Genomic DNA, 22183 nt, shown 5'->3' with positions numbered 1-22183 from the left:
AATGCTGCTGGCTGGACAGTCAAATTAAGGTGAGAAAAGGAACAAGTAGTCAGAAGTCTCTCTCCCCCCCAATTTTGAGAAATAGCACCTTGTAACGGAAAGAAGGGTAGAAAGGCTTTTAAAGGGTTAAAATCCATTCCCGCCCCGCACCCCACCCTCCCACATACAATGCATGTGTCAGTAACTGGCAGTTCTGCTTCAGGACAATACGAATCACAAGTTTGCATTTTCACAAGTCTCCCCTCACCCCCCCCTACCCCCCTAAAAATTGCTCGCAGGGTTCTGAGGATCTTGGCTCCAGAGATTTGGACATTCACAGTTTCAGTCTCATGTCAGTGTCCCTGTCTCCCTAGTTCTGTCATCAATACTGGGCTCTTTCCCTCCCCCTCGCTTTTTTCTTTTTGTCTTTTCTGAATTCAGGTTCTAAAAAAGATCTGGAAATGATCTGGAACATTTGTCACCAGACCTCATCTCCCTCCCTCCCTCCCCAATTGAAAAGAGACCAATTTCCCCACATCCCTCCCCCCAGCCCCCCCCGAACCAATACACCAGTAAATAGCAAAAAGAAAAAAAAAAAAAAACAAAACCAAAAAACAAAAACCTACACACATGCTACGCCGTAAAAATGCAGAGTTAACACTATTGGGAAGAAGGCTGTGGGTTGCTGAGATGGTCTTTGAAGAATAAGCAGTATCCATCTGCACTCCCTTTCCCCAGCCCACCCATTACCAGTGATAGTCCTTCATGGAAGGGGCTTTGCTTCCTCTCCCACAAGCTGCAAAATAGACAGCCTTGAAACAAACACCCCAATTTCGCCCCCAAATCCCCTCCCAGTATCCCCCTGCCCTTCCCTCCCCCCCCCCCCCCCCCCCCCCCCCCTCCCCCCCCCCCCCCCCCCCCCCCCCCCCCCAAAATTGAGCCGGGCTGGTTTGAATCTGTACACAGCATGAAGCTGCATAAAGCAGTTGAGCAGCTGCAGGGCACAGAAACCATACTGGTCTCTTCAAAGGGCATCTTCTCCAGCCATCTCTACGCTCCTAACCGAGCAGAGCTGCGTTCTCCCCCTCTTGCTCAAACCCACAGTTCAGATCTTTATACAAAGGCTGGCCAGAGCGGGTGCCAGGGGTTAGTTCTTGTCCTCTTTCTTGTCATCGTCCTCTGAGGGGTAGGAATGCCATGTCAACCTCTCCTCATAGAACGAGATGACCACCTGCGGGCACTTGATGTTGGCTTCCTTGGCAGGGACCAGGTCGGCCTCGTCGGAATTCTTCCTACAGGCCAGAGCAGAGGTGCAAGTTAGGGGGCTGCAGAGGGGAGGCGGAAGAAGTGGAGACCGGAGGAAAAAATCAAGAAGCGGCAGGTAAACGGAGTCCCCGAGGCGCTCGGGGGATCCAAGCGATCCCTTCCCGAGTGGCTCTGGAGCAGGGAGAAGCAGCACGTGAGCCCAGGAAAAATTCAGGCGTGAGTTCAGCTCTGTGTTGTCAGGGATGGGGAGAGAAGCCAAATCAAAGCTGCGGCCCTGCCCCCAGCCACTCCGTACTTCTGAGACGGTGCAAAAGCAAATGGCTCCCACACCTACGCCTGACTGGTTTGGCTCCCACCTGCGCCAGCGACAAACCCTGTGTCACTACAGCCGAAGGGGACGCGGTCATCGTCACGGCTCTCCTCTGGGTGCAGCCTTCCGAAACTGCAGCCCGCGCCATGACACCATGCCCCTCTCTCTCCCCAAGCTCGCGCCTGCTGCGGGGGGACATCTTAAGAGCCACACAATCCCAAGGGCCCTACCTGCTCGTTTCACATCCACGTTAGCCTCAGCGCAGAGGGTCACCTCAGGCAGCAGCGCCATCGCGAGAGATTTCATGCCAGGTAGCAGGGACTCCCCAGGCGCAGGTCCTTCCCTCTCTGGCACAGAATAAGTGAAGAAGTGACAGACACAAAGACACACTCACCACTTCATCAGGAACATGAGCTCCCCGCTGGAATCCGTGGCACCAATGATTCGCTCTGGCTCAAATCCTCGGGCAAAGCCTCGCGGTTTCTCCGACTGAAAAGAGACAAGTTTCCACTTGTAGCATCACCAGGATGAGAGCCACAGCCCTGTTTCTGGCCACCAGGACACACTGGTGGCTGTTCAGAAATACTCTGGGTATCAGGTGCTTGGACTATAAGGGCTAAAGGCCAGCGGGGAACTGAGAAGACCACTCAGGTGTAAACCCACTGCACAGAGGTGACCTCCTGCCAGGCCCCGGGCAGCACGGCGGAGCGCCCTGCTGATGCTGCAAGCAGAGGATCTGATTTCCAAGGCCCTGCTGGTCAAACTCTTGTGCTGGCCAAGATTCAGCAGCTCCTGGGATGAAAACCAGACTGCAGAGCCTTTAACTGTCCCTTTTCCCAAGCAGCTGTGAGCACCCTGAGCACGAGGCTCTCTGCTCCACCTTGTTCTCCCTCTTCAAGGGGCAACAGGCAACTCCTGCATCCCTGCTTCACCCCTTGTGCGGTTCTTCAGGAGAAGCTGGGGCTCTGTACCTTTTTGGTTCAAGAACTGGCCTTTCAATTTAGTCCTAGGACTGGCTCTGGATTCACTAAGAGGCCTAGCTTAGACAACAGCTCACGCCTCCTTCCGAAAGCTACAGCTTTTCAAAAGCACTTCAGCTGCGTCTCGCTGAAATGCAATAGTTTCCCCTCTGTGCAGGAGAACAGTTTGACTGAGGTTTTGGAGCGTGGCTGCTCTAGCTGTTAGACACCGTGCCAAACGCAGGGGTAGGGAGGTGAGCACAGAAACCCCACCCTGCCTCACCTCCTCCTTCTTCTTCTTTGGTTTGCTCTCCTCCCCTTTATCCTCCGTGTCAGACTCCGCTTTGCGCTTGCTTCCCTCAGACTTCTCACTCTCATGTGCCGTTTTCTGGGACTGAAGGAACTCTGCAATGAGGTCTGGGCAGTCGAGGTTCTCCTCTGGCTCCCATGTGTTGTCTTCACTGCAGTCAAAGACAACAGCTTAGTTTTACATACGGGCAAGCTTGCTGCAGCTTTCCCTGCCAAGACAAATCCTGGACACCGCGTCATGCGGAGATGCTGAGAGAAGCAGCAGTCTGGATGTGGGTGTCCTCGCCCCATGAAGCAGGACCCTGCCCTGATCCAGGCAGGGATGCCAGAGGGCAGGGCAGTTATTTCCCTTCTCAGGAGAGAAATGCAATTCATTTTATCTGGCTGCTTGTTTCACGCCAGGTTTAAGGGGGGGAAAGCCCCACCAGGGCACCACACAGCCTGTTTGCAAGACAGAAACCGGACTTTCTCACCTAGGCTGTGCTCGCGTCGCCCTGATTAGAGCTCGAGGCATTTAGCACTGCCGTTTTTATCATTACGGCTGCCCTTGGCCTGTTAGCTCTGTTTTACAGACAAGGAGAGGCGCAGGGAGACCGAGCCACCTGCCAGGAAGCTTCGGGAGCCAAAGGCAGAAGAGATGCTCGCACCAGAGCAGCCCAGCACCCACCCCACAGCAGCAGGCAGGGAGGCACTTACTCCGAGAAGCCTTTCCACTTCAGCAGGTATTCCACTTTGCCCTTTACCACTCGCCGATCCAGGACCTTCTCCACCACATACTCCTCCTCCTCTTCCTCTAAGACCTCTTCCACTTTCTTCTTGTTCTGTTTTTTTCCCATTGTGCTGGCCAGTTTTTCAGCTTACGGGCGACGCTGCTAAAAGAGGAGAGAGAACCACACGTTTGTGTCAAGGTCAGGTTTGCCTTTGCCAGGCAGCAAACACACTGGATACGCAAAGCACAGCGCAGGAATGCTGCTTCGGAGAAAACAGGCACATACACAGCAGGTAACACACGAAGAGATGGGCCAGGACGGTCCTGCCAGCTGAAAAGGCAAACAGGAATCTCTAGCAGGAGCTGCTGCATTTACACGATGCCTTTTTGACACACAGCTTTGGCCTTTTTGTCTCCCCAGCACCTTATTTCACCAATTCCACCAAGACTCTGCCTGATTCCACCCATACTTTGTCCCTGTTTTCAGCACACCATGTCTCGACCTCGCTGCTCCCATGTGTTGCCCACCGACCTCCAGAAACGAAGCAGCATCCTACGTCAGCTGCTCCACACCTTGTCCGTCCTCTGCCGAGTCCCGCCTGTCCCTCCTCAACCTGTTCTCTCCCCTTTCCTCACCTCGCTGACCTGCCCTTCAGCTTAGTTCAACCCTGCCTTGAGCTGCAGAAAGCATTTGCAGAGCTGTACAGCGGCGGGAGGGAGACAGCGCACCGCTGATATTAACTAAAAGTTAATAAATAGTTAATCCAAGTTAAATACAAGTCACAGTCCCCGATACCGAGCTCCCCATGTTCATTTCTTTGCTGGTTCATGGATGTGCACTCTGGGATATTTATCTAACTCACCAACCCAGAAAATGGTTTTTTTTTTCCTCCTTATCTTCCAGAGCTGTTTAGACAGTCAAAAATTCCTGCATATATATCCAGTGCTTGCTGGGAAGTGGCAGAAGCGACGCAGAGCTAGGAGAACTCTCTGGCCCGACACAGCCCAAGGCTACCTGCCGTAAATGCCGCAGCACACAGGTAACGCGTGACGGGGCGGCCCTCGGCGCAGCTCTCCGCTTTCCACTCGCGCGGGGGGGACTGCAGAGGAGGAGCAGCCCTGCCAACACGCCGGGCGCTTCCCCCAGGCTGAAACGAAACACCTCAGAGAGCCAAAAACCACAGAGAGGCCCCACTTCCCTGCTGAAACCCAGCTCGGACCAGTAAGAATACCACAGGCGGGCAGATTGAGGGTCAGAGTCTCTCCCCGCTGCTGCCGGGGATGGCCGTGCACCTCATCCCTGCCCTGTGTCCCTGCTGTGGGGCAGGCGGTTCTGCTAAAAGCACCCCTGGTCCTTGCAAGTGCTCTCCAGCCGCTTCTCGGCTGGTACCAGTTACACCGACATGTCCCAGCCCCGCAGCCAAGATCCTGAGCCACCACACAGCCCCGCGAGGGGAGGCACCAACGGAGCATCTGCTCCTGCAGGAAGGTGGCACAGAAAGGGTTTTTTCTTTAAGTTCAAGAAAAATACAGAGCCCTCTAGCACCCTGACCTCATCACCAGCCTCTGCTCCAAAGAAGCCTGCACAGCCAGCCGAACAAGTTGCACTGATTTAGATCGACCAAAGGGTCAGGAGGTTCCAGCTCTCCCCATCTGTTATCTCCGATAAGCAGCTACGCCGTCACGAAGAGCCACTGGCAAAGCTGGCAACGGGACCCAGACCGCCTGACACCAACTCCGTACCTCAGCCTCCCAAAACCCCACCCTGCTGAAGAGCTGCCCGGGGAGCTTTCACAGCCTAAGCGCTGAGGAACACGACTTCTTTTTTTTTTTTTTTTCCCCCCAGTAAAATACGTATTTTCTGCCAAGCAAAATGACTGGCAAGCAGGTCAAACATTACCTGCCCGGAAACTTTCGTTTTGCCACTCAGCTTATCGTGAATCTTCTAGAATAAATTTCAGCTGGCAAAATCTACGCAAACTGGGGCTGGTTTACATGACAAAACAAAAATCCTGCAGATTTACGCTGGCTGAAGGAGATACCAGAGTTCAGCAACAGTCTCAGCTCTCGGGGTACGGCTGGATGAGCTCCCTTGCGCACAAGATGCTGCTGAGCCGAGCAGCTGCCGTTAAGAGTATCCTTCAAAGGAGAAGTCTTAAAAACAGGCCCCACAAAGCTCGGAAGACATACTGCCAGTTCAGACCAGCAGAAGCCACAGCAGAGAGGATGGGAGGGAGCACAGCCAAGCCGACACGCTCCAGATCACCCCGTCTCTGCTGCTATCTCACAGACAGGACTTGAGGGCAGGCGAGGAGCGCAGAAGAGCACAGAGGGAGAAAGCAGCACTTCTCTGCTTGGCAGGCGCTGGACCAACGTGTTTTTACTTTGGACCCCGCTATTGCACTGCTGCTTTTAACCTGACCTTGGCGTGCGTACAAGCTGTGCCAGCGCCCGGGCTCTCGCTCCGCAGGGCGATCGGCCTCCAGCCGTGCTTGCTGGCAGACGGACATCCTCCCTTTACACCCCATCCCTGCACGCACCAGCCACAAGGAGACCGCAGCCTCCTCACTTGATGGCAATGTCGGGGTGGAAGGAGGAATGAACACCTTCCTCCCGCCGCGGCACCCCGAGTTGGGGCTGCTCGTGAACGAGGCAGAGGACTGGCGATAAAGGCCAGGCCAAAGTGGCTGCCAGCATCTTCGGGTGCTTGGTGGCCACTGAGCAAGTCAGGAGGTCCCAGAGCCCAGGCTCTGCGTCACAAGCCTTTTCCTCCTCCTGCTCGTGTTTAGCACTAGGTATCTCCCCTGCCTTTCTTTTAACTGGTGGTCTCAGAAGAGGGGTCGGCACCTGAACAGGCTGCAGAGCAGACAGGGACAAAGGGAAGAAGCTTGTTCTGTTGCTGCACATGCTGCGCTGTGCTTGCAGAGCTCCAGTGTCTGCCAAAGGTGAAAACTAAACCCACTCTAAGCGTTAAATGAAGTGAGAAGTTCCCTGCCCAGTACAGACCAGCAGCTGATGTGGTGGTAGGGATATTCCCACAGACAGGCAGTGCTTCCTCCATGGATCCTTTATTCAATGCCAGAGGACACCCAGACCCCCAAGGATGAAGTTTTATTGCCCTATTCAATAGGGGCAAAAAAACCCAACCACCTGGAAACAGCCCACTAAAACGGAGCCGTACAAGAAACGTGGATCAGAGAGGCTTTTCCCTCCTCAACTCCTGGGCTGAAATACACTGACAGCCTCTTTAATCAGAAGCCAGACAGAAGCAAACCCGAAGCAGCGAGGCTCCCGGTTGCCTGCGGACTCGCTGAGGAGGAGGCCAGGCTGCCTGGCACCGCCTCAGCTGGTGTGCAATACAACAATGTAAAGCCTCCGACCCACCGCCAGCATCTAATCCCCGAGCAGGAGCCAGCACTGCAGCAGGAAGCCGAGAGATCGTGTTTCACTCTGGAATTCTTCAGACAGTTCCTTCCTCCTGTGCAGGACAGCCTTCCTCCCCTCCATCCTCCTCCTCTGGCTCGGTGCGGCCACCAGAGAAGGGGACCAGAGCCGAGCATGCCACGGCAGAGAAGATTCCCAAGAAGGTGCTGTCGCAGCTCCGACTACTACCAGCAAATAAACTCCGAGACAGCCTGGAGGGGCGAAATCTCGGGCTTCCCCTCTCTCAGCAGGGACTTCTGTTCAGCTGCAGCCAAAAGGACTTTAGTCGAAAGCGCTGTGGTTATTGCTTGGAGATGGATTTGTTTTTAAGGGACCTAAGGATGCTCAACTGGATCGCCAGGCCGCTTGAGCAGCTTCTTAAGAAGGCAACTGGATCAAAGAGTCTAACAGCAGAGTCTGGCCAAGACGAGCTCAGAGAGGAGTTGCTAGAACTAGAGGTGGTGTGTAGGACAGGTAGGTGTGGAAAGGGAAATGGAGAGAGGCAATAGAGCGATGCAAGCAATGCAAGACTGCAGATCCATCATTTTATTGTGGTAAGCGCTGGGCAGAGAAGATGCAAATCCAAGGCCAGGAGCACTTTGAGAAAGAGCTTGCCAAGGAGAGAGACAAATATACCAGTGCAAAGGGCTGCAGCAAACCATACCTTAAGCGTATGGCAGGCAGCAACCTCTCCAAACTCCCCAGACACTCGGGGCCTGTTCCCTTCAGCAGACGTTTCCCTGTTTCTGCTAGAGGCATTTACACCACAGAGTACCCGTGTCACCCCCTTGCACGGACCTGCTCTGCCTCTGTGGGTTCTCAAGATGTCTGCTCCCACGCAGGCACGGGGCCGGCACCCAGCCGCCTGCTGACAAGCCGTCCCCTCGACATTCATCCCTGCGGCATGGACAACGTCTGGTTTCACCTCCAGAGCCTGGAAGCCAGAAAGGTGCTCCGGGCGGATAAGGCCAAACCGTAGTTCACAGCGTCTGCTGCTAGACACGGTACAGATTCTAGCGTTCGAGCCAGCAGCACAGAGACAAGCTGCTGCACAGGCCTCTCGCTGCACTGCAGTCAAAAACGCAGCTCGAGTGTGAGAAAGGGACTTCAGTCCCCCCCCCTCGGGGGGGGTGGGTACGAACTCGGCGCGTGGCTTTATCGGCGAAGCATCTGAGCTGTTCCCCACACCCTCTTCCTCCGTGTCGGGAATGCCTCTGTGGAACAGAGCGCTCAACAAAGATTTCAGCCTTCTGTGACCGGGAACATGCAAACCCTCCAATTTCAGTTATTAAAAACAAACCGCGGCCACCCAAAGTACTGGCTGGTTTCTAGTCTCTGGAGGAAGGGGGAGAGGTTGAACAATCCTCGTCCACTTGGAAAGGCAGCGCAGGGAAGACTTGCCCCGTGCTCCGCTCCCTCACCTCCAGAGCTTTCAAATAAACACATTTCATTCACACCGAGTTCCTGCGCGCAGAGGTGCAGAACGAAGCCATTTCTTTTTGCCCGGGCATTTTTGGGGAGGGCAGACAACTCCTATTATGTTTACATAAGCAGTCTCATGTCTATAGAATTTGGGGCTAGATGATTCCTGCCTGAAAGAGATCTCATCAGTAGTATGTTTCCTAAAATTCAGCTTCAATTTTCTATACTTAATGTGTGAAAAAAGTTGGCTTATATCGAAAAATATGATTTCAAGACAAATTCAGGATGGGCCTATGCCAAATGTTTCCATTTTCATTTGCCGCTTCGTACCTAACATTCAAGGTAAAGCTGAAATCCTTTGTGAAGAGGAAAGCAGAACGGAGAGAGACCGAAAGAATAACTTCTGGGTCTGCAGCTAAGAGGAAAAGGATCCAGGACACACCTAAGCCACTTGAAAAGAATTCAAACTCTGGTAAAAGGCCATGAAGAAAGAGGCCCAGCACGAAGGTGTGTACAAAAGCCTGCGTTATTGAGGCAGGAGGAGCAGATGGAGGAGCAAGAGCTAACGCTGACATCGCAGTAGATCAGAGCAAAGCACATGCCGGTATCATGAGATCTCCTGGAGAACAGCACCCAGGTAGCGAAACCACTACCAGACAAATACAAATACACTCAGCCCCGCCGGCTGGGACGCTTTCTTCAGAAGATTGTGAAGCATCTACCGTTCCGTGATGCCTGGCGCTAATCTTTTCAGTAGAAAGTTTAACACAGGAAAGGAAGACCAGCCTAAGAAGAAAAATGTGGAGACCCAGAGGTTTAATTTGAGTACAGACTAGTTCCATTAGCTCCATCTTAAGGGATTAACAGTTCAGCTTAGCTTTAATGAGTTTTAAACTTAAAACATTTCCTCCTCCTGCCTTTCTCAAACTTGGCTGGGATCACTCATCTCTTTAAAGACTTATGAGCACGCCAAGTTTATTCCACACGCGCCAGGGAAAGGCAGCAGGCATCTTTCTTTTGAAGTGGGAACGAGCATGTTAAGTCTTCCACTCTCCAGAACCTGAAAACAGCAGAAAACATTTCTGGAAAGTTTGAGTGAAAGCTCAAGCCTTTGAGCAGAGACCAAACTAAAGAAAACCCACAACCTTCAAGCTCAGCCACATCATTTCCAGTTAAATTCACAATCCATGAGAGAATGCACCTCTGGATTTAAGAGAAACATAAATGTTACCTCCTTGCTGAAAAAAGAGATCCTGAGGTAAGAAATCCCGTCATGTAGACAGGAATTTTGTTACGTGAAGGCGGACACAACTTCTGAACTCTTTAGAGCTGATAAACACTCATGGAGTCAGAGCAGGCATTTACGTTCTTCTTTTTCCTTTTGTATAAAGACGAGAAAACATTGCCGCAAGTGCTGCAGGACTCCCAGCTTTCCAGTGCCCCCGAAACTGCACCACCACCCTCTTCACAAGGGACCCCGGCCCCTACAGCACCCTCCTCTGCCAGCCTTCATCCCTAGGGACGGAGCGACCGCATCCGGAGGCGTTTCCCGCAGCAGCCCGGTGCCCAGGAGCTGCCCGTTGGCACTCACGGGCGCTTCACCTGCTTATTTTTTGCATTTCACCGGCCTTGGGCAGCGGGGTTAGAGCAGCCACATCTGTTTCTCATCGTTTTCACTACCGGGATCTCAAGCGCTAATAGGAAACCGTGCCTGGGTCGCAAACCCAGTTGGGACTGTTGACTTCAAACATACCCATCGCAAACACCTTCCTCTCTCAAATGCACAAGGGATTTTTGGTTGGGTTTTTTTTTTTTTTAAAGTTAATAAAATCTTTCACAGATAGAGCCTGTAATTATTCAGCCAGAAAGCCCTTTTATACTTTGATTTCTCCATGCGTGCTTGCGGCTTCCAAACTGATCAAGCCCAACGCCAAGAGCGCTGCCTCGTCTCCGGGATCCTCACGCTCAGCCCCCCAGCCCTGATGCTCCCCACCCAAACTCAGGCCACTTTCCAGTCCCTGCCATCTCCTCCACGTCACACGGGAGCGGGTCAGCTTCACAGCACAACCCTGAGCCAAACCCTGCTGCCACCCTCTCGGCCAGCCCCTGCGCTCCTGGGGCAGCTCTGTATCTGCCACTTCCTCAGCAAAGCTTCACCGCCTCCTTATCCGGAGATACAAATCCCATTTTGGCTCCATCATCTTCCCTTTCCAGAAGTCCTACTCTTCCCCCAAATGCTTTACAACTCCTCTTCCAAGCGTGGCTTGACTCCCCCAGCTCCCAAACCTCCTCCCTTAGGAAAGGAGCTGGAGAAAGCCAGCTCTGCCGGGGAGCTGCCCCGACACCCACCCGACGCTGCGGGTGAGCGGGGACTCGACCCAAACACAGCTCCTGCTGCATCTCCCCCCTCCCTTTCCCCAGCGCATCCCTGCTTCCAGCCTGCCAGCCACAACCTCCCTTTCCCACCTCCTGCCAGCCCCACGCCGAGATCTCCGCAGGAGAGCTCTCCCCCAGCTCCAAGGCCCCACGTCCCCCCCCAGTTCACTCCCCAACAGCTCTCCTCCCCCTGGTCCCCCCGGGATCGGCTGCCGTCCCGCTCCCTGCCCTCCCGCAGCCTGTTGAGCAGCTTCCCGCTCATTCTCCCCGCCAAAAGTTGACACTCGTCCCCTCCCCGCTCTCAGAGCGGCCACAGCCTGAATCTCCCTCCTCCTCCCCCAGCCGCCCCCCCCTTTCCCTGAAGCTCTCCCCTCCAGGGAACACCTCCCTCCTTTTCTCCTCACCCCAGGGGCTCCATCAGTGGTTTTTTTAAAGCACCGTCCCATCCAAATGCCACATTCCCCCCCCCCGCCCCCAGAGCAGGGACCCTGCTCCAGCCTGTCCCCTCCCCAAGGACACTTCCACCCTGCAGCCCCTACTCCAGCCCCCCCCCCATTTCCCCAGCCCCTCTGCAGCAGCCCCTTGTTCTCTCCTCGTGCACCAGCCCCCTCCCAGCACCCAGCCTCCCCCAGCACCCCCAACACACATCTTTCTGCTCTGTCCAAAGGCACCCCCGCACCTCTCCCCCCCAGCCCCCCGGGCCTCCCCTCAGCTCTTCCTCTCCCCAAAGGACCCTCCGGGCCCAGCTTTATCCCCGGCCCAGCCCCTCCTCACCCCGACACTCGGCTTTTCCCCCCGCTGCGGCCCCTTTGAGGGGCACGGCCCTGCCAGCACATCCCCCTCTCCCAGCACCCCCAAAACCCCCGCAGCAACGCTTCTCCCAGCGCCCCAAACACCCCCTTCCACTAACACCCCCTTTCCTAGCACCCCCAAACACCTCCCCTCGCTAACCCCCCTCTCCCAACACCCCAACCCCCCCCACTAACACGCCCTACCCCAGCACCCCAAACACCCCTCCACTAACCCCTATCCCCCCCCGACCCCCCCAGAATCCCACCCCCCCACCGCAACCGCCGTCTCACCGCCCTAAACACCATCTCCCGCAGCAAACCCCCCCCACCCCACCCAGTAACGCCCAGTTCCCCCCCAGCATCGCTCCCCCCCCCCAACCCCAACGCCTCCCGCCCCTCCCCCCCAGCCCCCCTCAGCCCTACGCCCCCCCCCCACCCCACCCCCCCCGCGGCCCCCGCTCACCTTACACAGCCCCGCCAACGGTTCCCGAGGGGAAGGGGCCTGCGGGGCGCGGGGGCGGGCGGGCGGGGCGGGTCCGGTGGCGCCGCGGGCCTGGCCGCTCTCCGTCCGCCTCCCTCGAACAAAAGAGCCCGGCCAGCCCCAGTACCCGCCGCGCGCACTGCGCCTGCGCCGCGACCCGCGCCCGCCCAGGGGCACCCTGGGAGCCGTAGTCCGCCGCCGCGGGGCACACTGGGAGTCGTAGTCCTCCCCACCGCTGCGGGGGGGTACACTGGGAGATGTAGTTTTTCCCCCCCCCCTCCCCGCTCCGCTGCCGCCGCCCGCCCGCCCCGGTTAGGCCTTTCCGGTTAGGTGTAGGCGCGCCGCCCCGGTGGGGATCGCACCGCGGCATGGCCGGGTCCCTCGGGGAGGGAGGGGTGGGGGCCCGCAGCTGAAGGGCCCGGGCCGCGCCCCACCACCCTGAGGAGCGGACTACAACTCCCAGCATGCCCGGCGCCGGAAGGAGAAGCACCGCCCTCGCTATAAGGCCGCCGCGCCGCCGCGCTGCTTAAAGGGGCCACGGCCTGCGTGAGGAGGTGAGGGGGCCCTGAGGGGAGGAGGAGTAGGGGGGGTCCGGCCCCGCTCGGTGCGAGGCCCCGCGCCCCGGTGGGGTTGAGGGGCTGGGGATCCCCTGAGCCCCGCGGCGGGCAGCGCTCAGCCCCTGACGGGGGGGGCAATCCTTGGCCCGCTCGGGGCGGCGGCGGCGGCGGGGCAGGGCCGGGGTGGCGGGGCTGGGCCTCGTCCCCCGCCGGGGCCTCTCCCGGCAGGGCTGGGCCGAGGCCGCGGTGACCAGACCAGCTGCTTTACAGCGGCACCGAGCTCCGAGAGCAGTGCCGGCTGCCGTGGGGCTGGGCCAGAGCCGTGGGGCCGGTAGAACGGCACGGGGTCCCAGCCCCAGCCCGTGCTCACGGTGGTGCTGAGCTCGGGGGGCCGGCTGGGCTGGGCCGCTGCCACCGGAGTGAGTTGACGTTAGTGTGGTCAAGTGCCCGGCCCTTGTGTTGATTGTGCTGTGGCGTGGGGTTGGCTGGGGACAGCCCCTTCCAGTGGGCAGCGTGGACCGAGGGGGTCCGGCTTTGGGGCATCTCTCTGGATGGCGAGCCCTTTCCTTCCCGGATGGGAAAACAACCTCGGAAAATCCTCTCCGGTATCGGTTGTGGACAACTCTGTCCAAGTGTGACAGGCAGAAGCAGAAACAAATGGGACTCGTTCCCTTTTTTCCTGCCGTGGAGCTCCTCTGTGAGGCTTTCCTCAAAACTCAGAGGTTCTTGCGTGGCTGGAAGTCGCCTGGAGCAGTGCCGTGCCTGCACGGATGGACGTGAAGCCTTGGCCAGCCTGGAGCTGGGTAGGGAACGGAGCTGGGGGAGGGAGCTCCGAGCTGGACTGAGCTATCACTGGTGTGTGCTGGTTAGGAAAGAGCATTCGATGCATGGCCTGCTGTTACGGAGGGGTAGAGACCGCTGTTCAGGATGTGTCTGAGTCAGCAAGGAAGATAAAAGATAGCCAGCGAGAGATAAAAACTAACACTTTCTCTGTCAGCAGTGTGAGTACAGGGCTAGGGGAGGCAATCCGGCTGGAGTCGGACCGTGTCTGCGGCTCATTAAACACCCAGACTGCCGTGTCCCGGGCAGGTGAAAGTCGTGAGGCTCCAGGAGGATGGATGTGGGGCGTTTCTGTGTGGCTTCCACCTCTCGCGTCCTTCTAGCTAGAAGACATTGAAAGCGTGAGCCCTGGAAACACTGAAATGCAAATTGGAGGAAGATTAAACCAAACCCAAACCGCGTATCCCAGGGCCCCTTAAACTTGAGGCTTTAAGCAAAAGCCCTGAAAGAGGATTTAGTGTAACTGTTTAAAGCTAACTCAGAGCTGCCTTCTCTGTTGGGTTTAAGTTGATTTATCAAGTTAAGATCAATTAACTCCAAATAAACTGTAAATAAGATTATGCATTTCTTGGTATAACTCTGGATGAAAGTATAGGTAAAAGACGTGAGCGCTCAGACTCTCCGATCTCAGTTTTCCCCGCAGCCTGTCCGCCTCCTTGCTGACTGCAGAGAGCCATCTCACCTCCCCCCCGGGTCTCTCTGCTCTTCAGAGCACCCTTTCAGTAGCTGGGAAATTAAATTCCTCTTCCTGGCAATCCTCTGCTGTTCCATTAGGCAATTTCTGAGTCTCTCTCTTCTCCCTCCTGCATTTTTAATCTAGGCAGGGCTGTTATGCAGAGCAAGGAGCTCTAAAAGCAACGGGACGGCGGCAGTGTCCCTTGGGGAGGAGGCAGGGGAACATAATGGTCAAGTTCTGCTGCTGAACTGGTTCTGGCTGGGAGCCCCCAGCACAGGGGAGGATCGGAGCTCCCCCATTACTGTGCTGAGCAAAGTGACTCATGTCACATTTGGCTCCCCTTCTTCCCCAGGGGAAGAATCACGTGTGCTGAAGCGTGGGGTGGGGTGGGTTTTTTTTTTTTCGGTAGGTTCCCCTCGCCCTCCCCCTTACAGCTCAAATTGGAAACAGCAGCAGCCTGACCCAGCTCCGGCGAGAGTTCAGTTACTCAGAGACATCTCGGAGCGGGCCTGGGTCTCTCGCTGTCTATCCCGAAACTCTCCTCCGCTGTTATTAACGCTTTCTGTGCTCTCTGGGTGGAACTGGATGGCTGAAGTCTTGCAGAAAGTACCTGCAAACCGGTGGAGCCAGATTTTTAAAGCGTGGTTTGTGGCTCAACCCCTCCCCTTGTCCCAGCTAAAATTAGCTCCGTCTTCAGAAGAGCTTTGCTTCGCGTCTGAGCGTATAAATAAAGGCTGGGTTTCCAGCGCTGCCTGACACTTGGCAGCTCTCATGGCCTAAAAGGCAAAACTCCAGGAATGGGGAACAGGTGAAGGGTTGCTTCGCCTCTGCGATCAGGCAGCCGTGTCCCTCGGGAGCCTGGGCCGTGACAGGCAAAGTCCTGCGCTGCTGGTTCATGCCAGGCGCTCCAAAACCTCTTGCAAACAATCCCGCAGAGGAGGTGAAACCAGGACATGGGATACGCTTGGTCTTCCAGCTCCCCCTGATGAGTATTCCCGGTCTGTGTGCGCACAGTGCGTCTGTGTGGGGGGGTACTCTGTCTCCGAAGGGTTTTCCCTGGCTGGAGTGTGCATTTATTTGGTGTGTGGAGGGGGTTCTCTCGCTGTTTCCCCCCCCCCTCCAAGCCCTGGCACTGTGTTCATGGTGTTGTTGCAGAACAGGAATTACCGCAGGAGCACGTAATGGTGCAGCAAATTAGCTGACACGGTCCGGCAGGACCTGGGAGCGCCGGAGGGATGTGGTGGAGGAAGCGGCTGGTGCGATGGGAGCGTGCGAGCAGCTCGCGGCGCAGCTGAGCCAGGAAAGCTGGGTGGCACGGGGGGCACCAGGCACCTCTGCGGCTTCCCGAGGGCTTCACCAACGCTCGTCGGCCCCCCCACCCCGGCTTCCACTGGGAGAAGGGAAAGGGGGGGGTTAGGAAGGGGCGCAAGGGAGAGCGGTCGCAATGCAGACACGAAACCTAGCCGGGTGGGGAAATCTGGTACCGAGTTTGCCGCCTGCTCAGGCGACTTGTGAAAGAGCTGGAGGGAAACGGCGTATCTGTGTCTGGTGCTAATGGGAGACTTACTGAGGTGGCAGCTGGGGAACGGGTCTGACCTACGGAGGAGGAAAGCAGGTTTCCTCTGGTGAGGAGCAGCGGGGTCCTGGTGTGGGCTGGCTGCTTCCTCTGCTCGGACGGCCCAGCCGAGCTCGTGCTGGGCAGGCAGCGAGGGGAGAGGGAGGCCTGTAGAAGAAGGAAACTGTGATAAAAGCAGGGTTTTCTCCTCCCCAGCTGAACTGGCTCCCCTGGCATTTCAGTGCAAACCTGCCTGTGCGGGGAGCGGGCCAGGCTCTTCCACCCTGTCTGGCTCTGCAGGAGCAAACTGGGGACCTGGGGTCTCAGTGCTGTGCAACGAGGAGGCTTTTCCTGGCTAACGGGAGTTACACTGCAGGAAAAGCTCTCCCGGAGCTGTGTCCGGCTCTCCTAGAGACTCCGTTATCTGCCCGGGAGCAGGGATGTGCTGTGGGAGAGGAGGGCAGGCAGCTCAGCAGGAGCAGCCGGCTGCCCCATCCCATCCTCGGGTGGTTACAGCCTGTCTGGGCTGGGAGCCCTGCTCACCTCTGTCTGTGATCGGGGATTTTTGAGTGCTGTTCCAGAAGGCTGCAGGATCCCAGTACCTCTCCGTGGGCAGGGGTGACCTGAAGATGAGCCGTGGAGGAAAGAGGTGCTGCAGGCTCCGGCTCTGGTCACGGCGCACTCTCCAGCACACCCCAGCGAGAGCCCAACAGGCCATGTTGCCTCAGGAGCACACAGGAGATCAATGCTGGATGCTCTCTCCCCTGTGATTGGAATGCATCCTCTTTATTCCGTGGTGACTGAGGGGAGAGGATCAGGGAGGGCAGCTGAGCGCGGACGTGGGAGCTGGAGAGGTGCCTGCTGGATGGGACAGAGGTGCGAGGTGCCTGAGGATATGCAGAGTACCTGGGAGACCCTGATGTGTTGATCTTATCTTACTAAATCCTTTTTTCTTTGTACAGATGTTTCCCGCTGGGCTCTGGCTCTAGGATGTTGGAGAACCGAGAGGAAGTAAGACCCTTTCTGACATGGGTTTTGTCTGTTCCTGGCTGGGGTTTGGCAGCGCTGGAGCGGGTGGTCTTGGCCGAGCGCTGTGCCGAGGGGTGAGAGGTGCCGAACGCTGGGCAGGGTCTGTGGGGCAGAGCTGAGGGGCAGCTGGTGACAGGGATGAGAGAGGCTGGAGGTGTCTGCGCTGCCCCTGGGGCAGGATGGCCGGACAAGCCAGCGTGGTCGTGGGTACCTGTCCCCGGGAGCCCCTCTGAGCCCTGCGAAGGGGGTGACGCTGGCGCGGGGCGGTGAGCGCTGCCTCCCCGCGCTCAGGCAGTGTTTGTGCCGTAGGAGCTGACCACGGTGCGTGTTCAGGACCCCCGGGTGCAGAACGAAGGCTCCTGGAACTCCTATGTTGATTATAAAATCTTCCTCCACGTGAGTTGCGGCTGGGGGAGAGGGGTGAGCTGCAGAGCTCGGTCGTGCCGTACGTGAGGCTCGTGAGCAGAGTTGTCCGGCCATGTCTGGCTGTGCTGAGCGGGGATGGAAGGAGCCATGAAGGGGGAACCCTCAGCAGTGCATCCCTCCTTCCGCGCTGTCTCGGTGCGGGTCTGAGACCCAACTTCTCCCCTGGAGCCTGCTCAGGTTTTTTTAGCCACTTTCAGCTCCCCCAATGCTCCCCAAAGCCCTTAGTCCCTGAGCTCAGGGGTCTGTGCAGGCGAGATCCTGCCCTCCTCTGCCTTGCTGCCCCTCAATCATGTGGATTATTTCCACGGTGGGGTTTTTTTTTTTTTGCAGACCAACAGCAAGGCCTTTACTGCCAAGACCTCATGCGTGCGGCGCCGGTACCGTGAATTTGTGTGGCTGAGGAGGCAGCTCCAGAAGAATGCTGGCTTGGTGTAAGCATGGCTTGTTCTCCCTCCTTTCCCCCTCCTGCAGCCAGACATTGTTTCCCATTGCCATGGGAGACCCATGTGAACTCAGAACAGAAGTGGGTAGAAACCCCAGACATGCACACGGGATACCTGAGCTCCCGGGATCCAGCTCTGCACAAGGCAGGGTCCTGGTTGCTGCTGCGCGGTTCCCCTGTGTCTCCTTGCTCTGAACTAAACTGCTGCCTCTGCTCTGTGCCTGCAGGCCTGTCCCAGAGCTTCCCGGGAAATCCACTTTCTTCGTGGGCAGCACGGATGAGTTCATCGAGAAGCGGAGACAGGGGCTGCAGCAGTTCCTGGAGAAGTGAGTAGAGTATTTGTGAGGGCTGGATGGAGGGAGAGGACACGCTGCTCCAGTCCTGCTTAGAAGGTGCTGGCTGTGAGGTGTCGGTGGTCACCCTGGTGGTGTGGGGCACGTGAGCCGTTGGTGGGGCAGGGCTCAGCGTGCTCTGTGCTCCTGGGCCGCCTGCCTCACTCACCCTCCTCTCTCTGTGCGCAGGGTTGTGCAGAACGTGGTCCTCCTCTCCGACAGCCGCCTCCACCTTTTCCTGCAGAGCCAGCTCTCGCTACCCGAGATAGAGGCGTGCGTGCAAGGCCAGGGCTCGCAGACAGTGACGGAAGCCATCCTGCACTATGCCATGTCCAACTGCGGCTGGGTGCGGGAGGAAGAGAGCCGCCCCGCGCTGCTGCCGGGAGGGGACCTGCACGGCAGGTAACGCAGGCAGGGAAGGACCGGCCCCGGGGGTGCTGCCAGCGGGGCAGCCCCCGGCTCCCTTGCTGTGCCTGGAGCTGCTCCGTGCTGGCTGGAGCAGGCCTGGCTACCGGCAGTGCTCCGAGGCAGCTGGTGACTTGCTGTCTGCACCTCCCCTTGTCAGTGCTTGCAGCTGTAGGTCTGGCTACAGCCCGATTTGAAATGGTTGGTGCCTGCGCGAGGGACTTTCACCAGTAGCAAACAGCCTCTGCTGTGAAATAAGAGGAGCTGCCAGGCTTTCTAGAGACCCCTGAATGTTTTTGAATTTTCCTGTCCTATCCTTGCTACAGTTGTTTGAGGGAATGAAGTTCAGCACGTGTTCCCCAGCCCTGCACACCGAAATGGGCAGGATTCCTGGGGGTCAGGCGATGGGAGCTGGACACCTTAGGCTGTCACCAGTAGTCTCCTGTACTGCCCTCCCGGCTGCCCGGGAGGGTGACCTGTCCTGGCCGTGGCCAAGGCTTAGAAGAAAAGAGCTCGAGTCTCTCAGAAGAACTTAAGCTGAGATTTACAAAGGTCTTTGGCTGCTTTCCTCCCTTAATCTCTGAGGAGCGAGGAGCATTTGGAGGCTTTCAAAGCTCAGGCTTTCTGTGCGTCTTGCCTTCGTCCTTGCAGCGTGAGCGGGTTCTGCAATTCCTCGTGCCCATCAGAGCTTCAGGGTGCTTGCTGCCTGCTGGGGAATTAATCGGGCATCTCCCCGTGGGGTGGCTGCCCTCCCTGCAGCCAGTCGAGGGTTTTCTGTACCTGGGGAGGCAGCTGACCTGGTGGGAGAGGAGAGCATCCTCCATCTGCCACTGCTGCAGCTCCTCGCCTGCGTGTTTGAGGCCTGCGGCAGGCGCGGGGTCCCTGGCTGTGCTCGCTGGCAGCCCGGTGTGCCTGGCAGAGATGCTCTGGGTCCCCCGCCCCTCAAATATGAGATATTTACCTGCTAAGCAGGAGGCCGTGCCTGGCCTTCCGCACCACCCGGTGCCCGTGTTTCTTCATCTTGGTTTTCAAATAGCAGGAAGAAAGAGGTGTCTGGACTCCAGCGAGAGGCCTGTTTTTTAAATAGAGCCCTTCTGGTTTAAGGAAGGGGTTTGAGGGAGTGCAGCAGCCCGGGCTAATGGGTAGGTACCCAGGCAGCGTGGCTTCGTGCGTCCCTCTCGGCTGCCAGCACCGTCTGCCTCTCGCGGGTGGCAGTCTCCCCCCCTTTCCTGCTCTGGGCTTGCGTGCAAGGCTGAGCGGCTGCTGCTGTGGCTGAGCTGGCTGGAAGCTGAGGGCTCTGCTGGGGCTGCGCAGAGGGGAAGCAGCCTCTGCTGCGCGGCAAGGGTTGCGCCAAGGAGGCAGCGGTTGACTTGGAGACACGCGGGCACCTCGGGCCCTGCATCTTTCCCGGTTCCCTTCTCCGCTCTGACCTGTTCTCTCTTTCCAGCTGTGCCGGCCTGGGAAGCCCGCAGGGTCCGAGCTGCCTAGAGACCTTCCCGTACTGGAGCGACTTCGGCATGGATGACACCCACTCGGACAGTCCGGATGAGCCAGCTGAGCCCTTGGGCGGACGGCGTGAGATGCAGTAAACGGCTCTAGCGACCTCGCCTGCCTTCCCCGGGACCTGCAGCCCTCGCTGGAAGAGGGACCGCTGCGGAGCCGGAGGGATGTCCAGGCTGGTGGCACTGGGAACACAGCCTTGTCCCTGGCTCTGCGGTGTCCGGGGCTCATGTGCGCTCTCCCTGCTGACTCTTGACTGTCCTTGATGTCCCAGGCAGTGTGTTCGTATCGCTCTTCTCTTTGGAGAAGAGATCTAGTGGTTAGTGAAACCTGTGTTTGTTCTTCCTATGGCCTTTGCTCTCTGACTGGTGCAGTAGCAGGGCTGAGTTAGGTGGCAGTGCCAGCGAGGCTCTGTGTTCTTGGCATGGCCCTGGCCCTGGGCAGGGTGGGATACGCTGGCTCACGTCCAGCACGACGGAGGAAGGCTTTCCTTGGTGGAGCCGCAGGTTCTGGGAGCAGGGGCTGGCCACTGCCCGCGAGTCTCTTCAGTTTAGTCCCCCCGTGTTCCCCTCTGCGCTGCAGGCCGGGGAAGCTGCCTTTCCCCGCTAACAGCCGCGCTGTGCAGCTCTTGGGGAGGGTGCTCTCAGCTGCGCGGAGCCGGAGCCCGCACGTGGGGTGCAGATACCGTATCCACGCCTGGGGCCTCCTGGCACAGCTCGCCCCGCAGGTTGCCTGCAGCTGGGATGAACAGAGATCAGCTTCCCCCCAGGGAGCACGGGGCAGGGGAACGAGTCGGTGGGGAGGTAGAGGAGGAGGGGGGCAGTTTGTCTCCCCTACCCTTTTGAGGGGATATCCCCTTCCCGATGGGCTCCTTTCTCGCACACCGATTGCCATGCGCAGCGGGGAATGGGGGACCTCACAGCCAGGATCTAGTTTGCTTGGAAAGAAGGAGCATGTAGCTGCCTCCGAGTCGGTGTCCAGCAGCGCTTGGGCTCTGGCTACTCTTGATGCCTCTCCCTGTGCTCTCCCGCACCTTTTTCCTCCCACCCTCAGCACTGGTGAAGGCAGAGCCGACGTGCTCTGACTTGAAATAAAAATGAAGTAGAAGAGACTTACTGGTTGCTGGCAATGTCTGTCCTCGCTGCGTGGGCGGAGGGAGCTGAGCCGAGGCCCAGCTAATTGCAGATAGATGGCTTTAGGGAAAAGAAGGGTTATTGCACCTCTCGCCACGGGGCTGGACCTGCTGAAACCATCGGGGCTGACCCTGCCCTGGGCAGCAGAGAGGTCCCTGGGGCCAGTATGGGATGCTGGGGCCAGCCCCAGGGTGGTGGCAGTGGACAGGCAGGGCTGAGGGGGGTCCCACCTTGGCCCCGAAGCGAGTTTTGTGGTGCTGGGCCTGGTTGGGGGGGGGTCTCCCCCCCACACTGGGGGGCCAGGATGCACCGGGGAGGGAGAGGGAGGGTTGGAAACCCATCGAGGCGCATCTGAAATGTCAGGGGAAGTTCATTGCGAAGGCTGGCAGCTGCTGGCACGCCGGAGCGCCGCTGCCATTGGCTGCCCCCCCCTCCTCATGCATATTCATGCATATTCATGAGTGTGCGGCACCAAATGGCGCAGCTGTGAGGCCAGCTGTGCCCACGGACCCGCTCCTGTGCCCACGCGTGCCCTCGCCCACGCGTGGCCTTTGCCTGCGCACAGCCTCAGGCAGGCAACGTGCCCTCGGCCGAGGCCGTATCCTGCCCCCGGCTCCCTGCGGACCCCCGGCACGGTTTGCACCGCCAGCTTGGCCTGGCATTGCCGCATCCTTCGCTTGACGCCTTGCCAGGAGCCAGCCGGCCCCGGGGGGGCTTCCCTCTGAAGGCGGATTTGGAAAGGGCAGCCGGTGGGGCTGCCGGAGCGAGGGCTCCATCTCCTCTCCCGCCTCCTCGCAGGGTCCTGTGGTGCCCATCCTTCCCCCTCGGGGCTGCGGCCCCGCTGCTGGCTGCGTTTCAGAGCCAGGCAGGAATTATTTTTAGTGGTGTTGATCAGCTTTGCAAAGCTGTCGGGGAAAACAGTGACTCAGAGGCAGACCTGGCTGTGCCGGGGAGTGGGGGGAGCAGCCCTACTCGTAGGGAGCTGAGCATCGGTGCCCCCCCCCCAGGGGTGCAGAAGAGCCCCTGGGGGTGGGGGTCCCGCCTGGGTGACACCATGCAGGGCTGCTTTGCTGCAGAGGCTGGGGGGGTAGTGGCCCTGGGGGGGTGACAGTCCCCTCTGCCACGCATGGGGCTGGCTCAGCCCCTTGGTGACCTGATGTCTGCGGGTAACTGCCGTGCCGGGGGGGGGGGGGTTACGGCAGCCGGTGAGTCAGCTCCGGGCACGGAGCCGCAACCCCGTCACCTGTGTGGGGTCAGGGACGC

The 22183-nt window shown here is 58.2% G+C and overlaps 2 protein-coding genes across 3 annotated transcripts; one reads left to right on the top strand and one right to left on the bottom strand.

Moving 5' to 3' along the window:
• Window positions 1-913: 913 nt before the first annotated feature.
• CBX1 (chromobox 1) lies at window positions 914-12071 on the bottom strand. Of its 2 annotated transcripts, none has more exons than XM_050911798.1 (5): window positions 12008-12071; window positions 3520-3695; window positions 2798-2975; window positions 1950-2044; window positions 914-1271 (listed from the first exon to the last, which is right to left on the bottom strand). In XM_050911798.1, the coding sequence occupies exons 2-5, from the start codon at window positions 3657-3659 to the stop codon at window positions 1127-1129; spliced, it is 558 nt and encodes a 185-aa protein (XP_050767755.1). In that variant the 5' UTR covers window positions 3660-3695; window positions 12008-12071; the 3' UTR covers window positions 914-1126. The 2 variants fall into 2 exon arrangements, with proteins under 2 accessions (XP_050767755.1, XP_050767756.1); XM_050911799.1 differs by having other exon boundaries at window positions 3520-3692; window positions 12008-12057.
• A 489-nt stretch (window positions 12072-12560) lies between these two features.
• SNX11 (sorting nexin 11) lies at window positions 12561-20597 on the top strand. Its single transcript, XM_050911691.1, has 7 exons — window positions 12561-12579; window positions 16616-16664; window positions 16992-17078; window positions 17439-17539; window positions 17778-17876; window positions 18072-18284; window positions 19735-20597. Exons 2-7 carry the CDS (start codon window positions 16644-16646, stop codon window positions 19874-19876), a joined length of 663 nt encoding a protein of 220 aa, XP_050767648.1. The 5' UTR covers window positions 12561-12579; window positions 16616-16643; the 3' UTR covers window positions 19877-20597.
• Window positions 20598-22183: the final 1586 nt, after the last annotated feature.

Source organism: Gymnogyps californianus, chromosome 28, assembly GCF_018139145.2.
Source record: "Gymnogyps californianus isolate 813 chromosome 28, ASM1813914v2, whole genome shotgun sequence".
In the NCBI taxonomy this organism is placed as follows: domain Eukaryota; kingdom Metazoa; phylum Chordata; class Aves; order Accipitriformes; family Cathartidae; genus Gymnogyps; species Gymnogyps californianus.
The sequence above is the reverse complement of the archived record's forward strand: the minus strand, read 5'-3'. Positions and strand labels throughout refer to the sequence as shown.

What these genes read in the sequence shown, in the direction of transcription:
- CBX1 (XM_050911798.1), bottom strand. Translation starts at nt 3,659, where the DNA reads ATGGGAAAAAAACAGAACAAGAAGAAAGTGGAAGAGGTCTTAGAGGAA. An exon ending in AAGTGGAAAGGCTTCTCGGA is followed by an intron (nt 2,976 to 3,519) that starts GTAAGTGCCTCC and finishes CTTTGACTGCAG; the next exon opens with TGAAGACAACACATGGGAGC. An exon ending in CTCATGTTCCTGATGAAGTG is followed by an intron (nt 1,272 to 1,949) that starts GTGAGTGTGTCT and finishes TCTGGCCTGTAG; the next exon opens with GAAGAATTCCGACGAGGCCG.
- SNX11 (XM_050911691.1), top strand. Translation starts at nt 16,644, where the DNA reads ATGTTGGAGAACCGAGAGGAA. An exon ending in TGTTGGAGAACCGAGAGGAA is followed by an intron (nt 16,665 to 16,991) that starts GTAAGACCCTTT and finishes TTTGTGCCGTAG; the next exon opens with GAGCTGACCACGGTGCGTGT. An exon ending in CTGCAGCAGTTCCTGGAGAA is followed by an intron (nt 17,877 to 18,071) that starts GTGAGTAGAGTA and finishes CTCTGTGCGCAG; the next exon opens with GGTTGTGCAGAACGTGGTCC.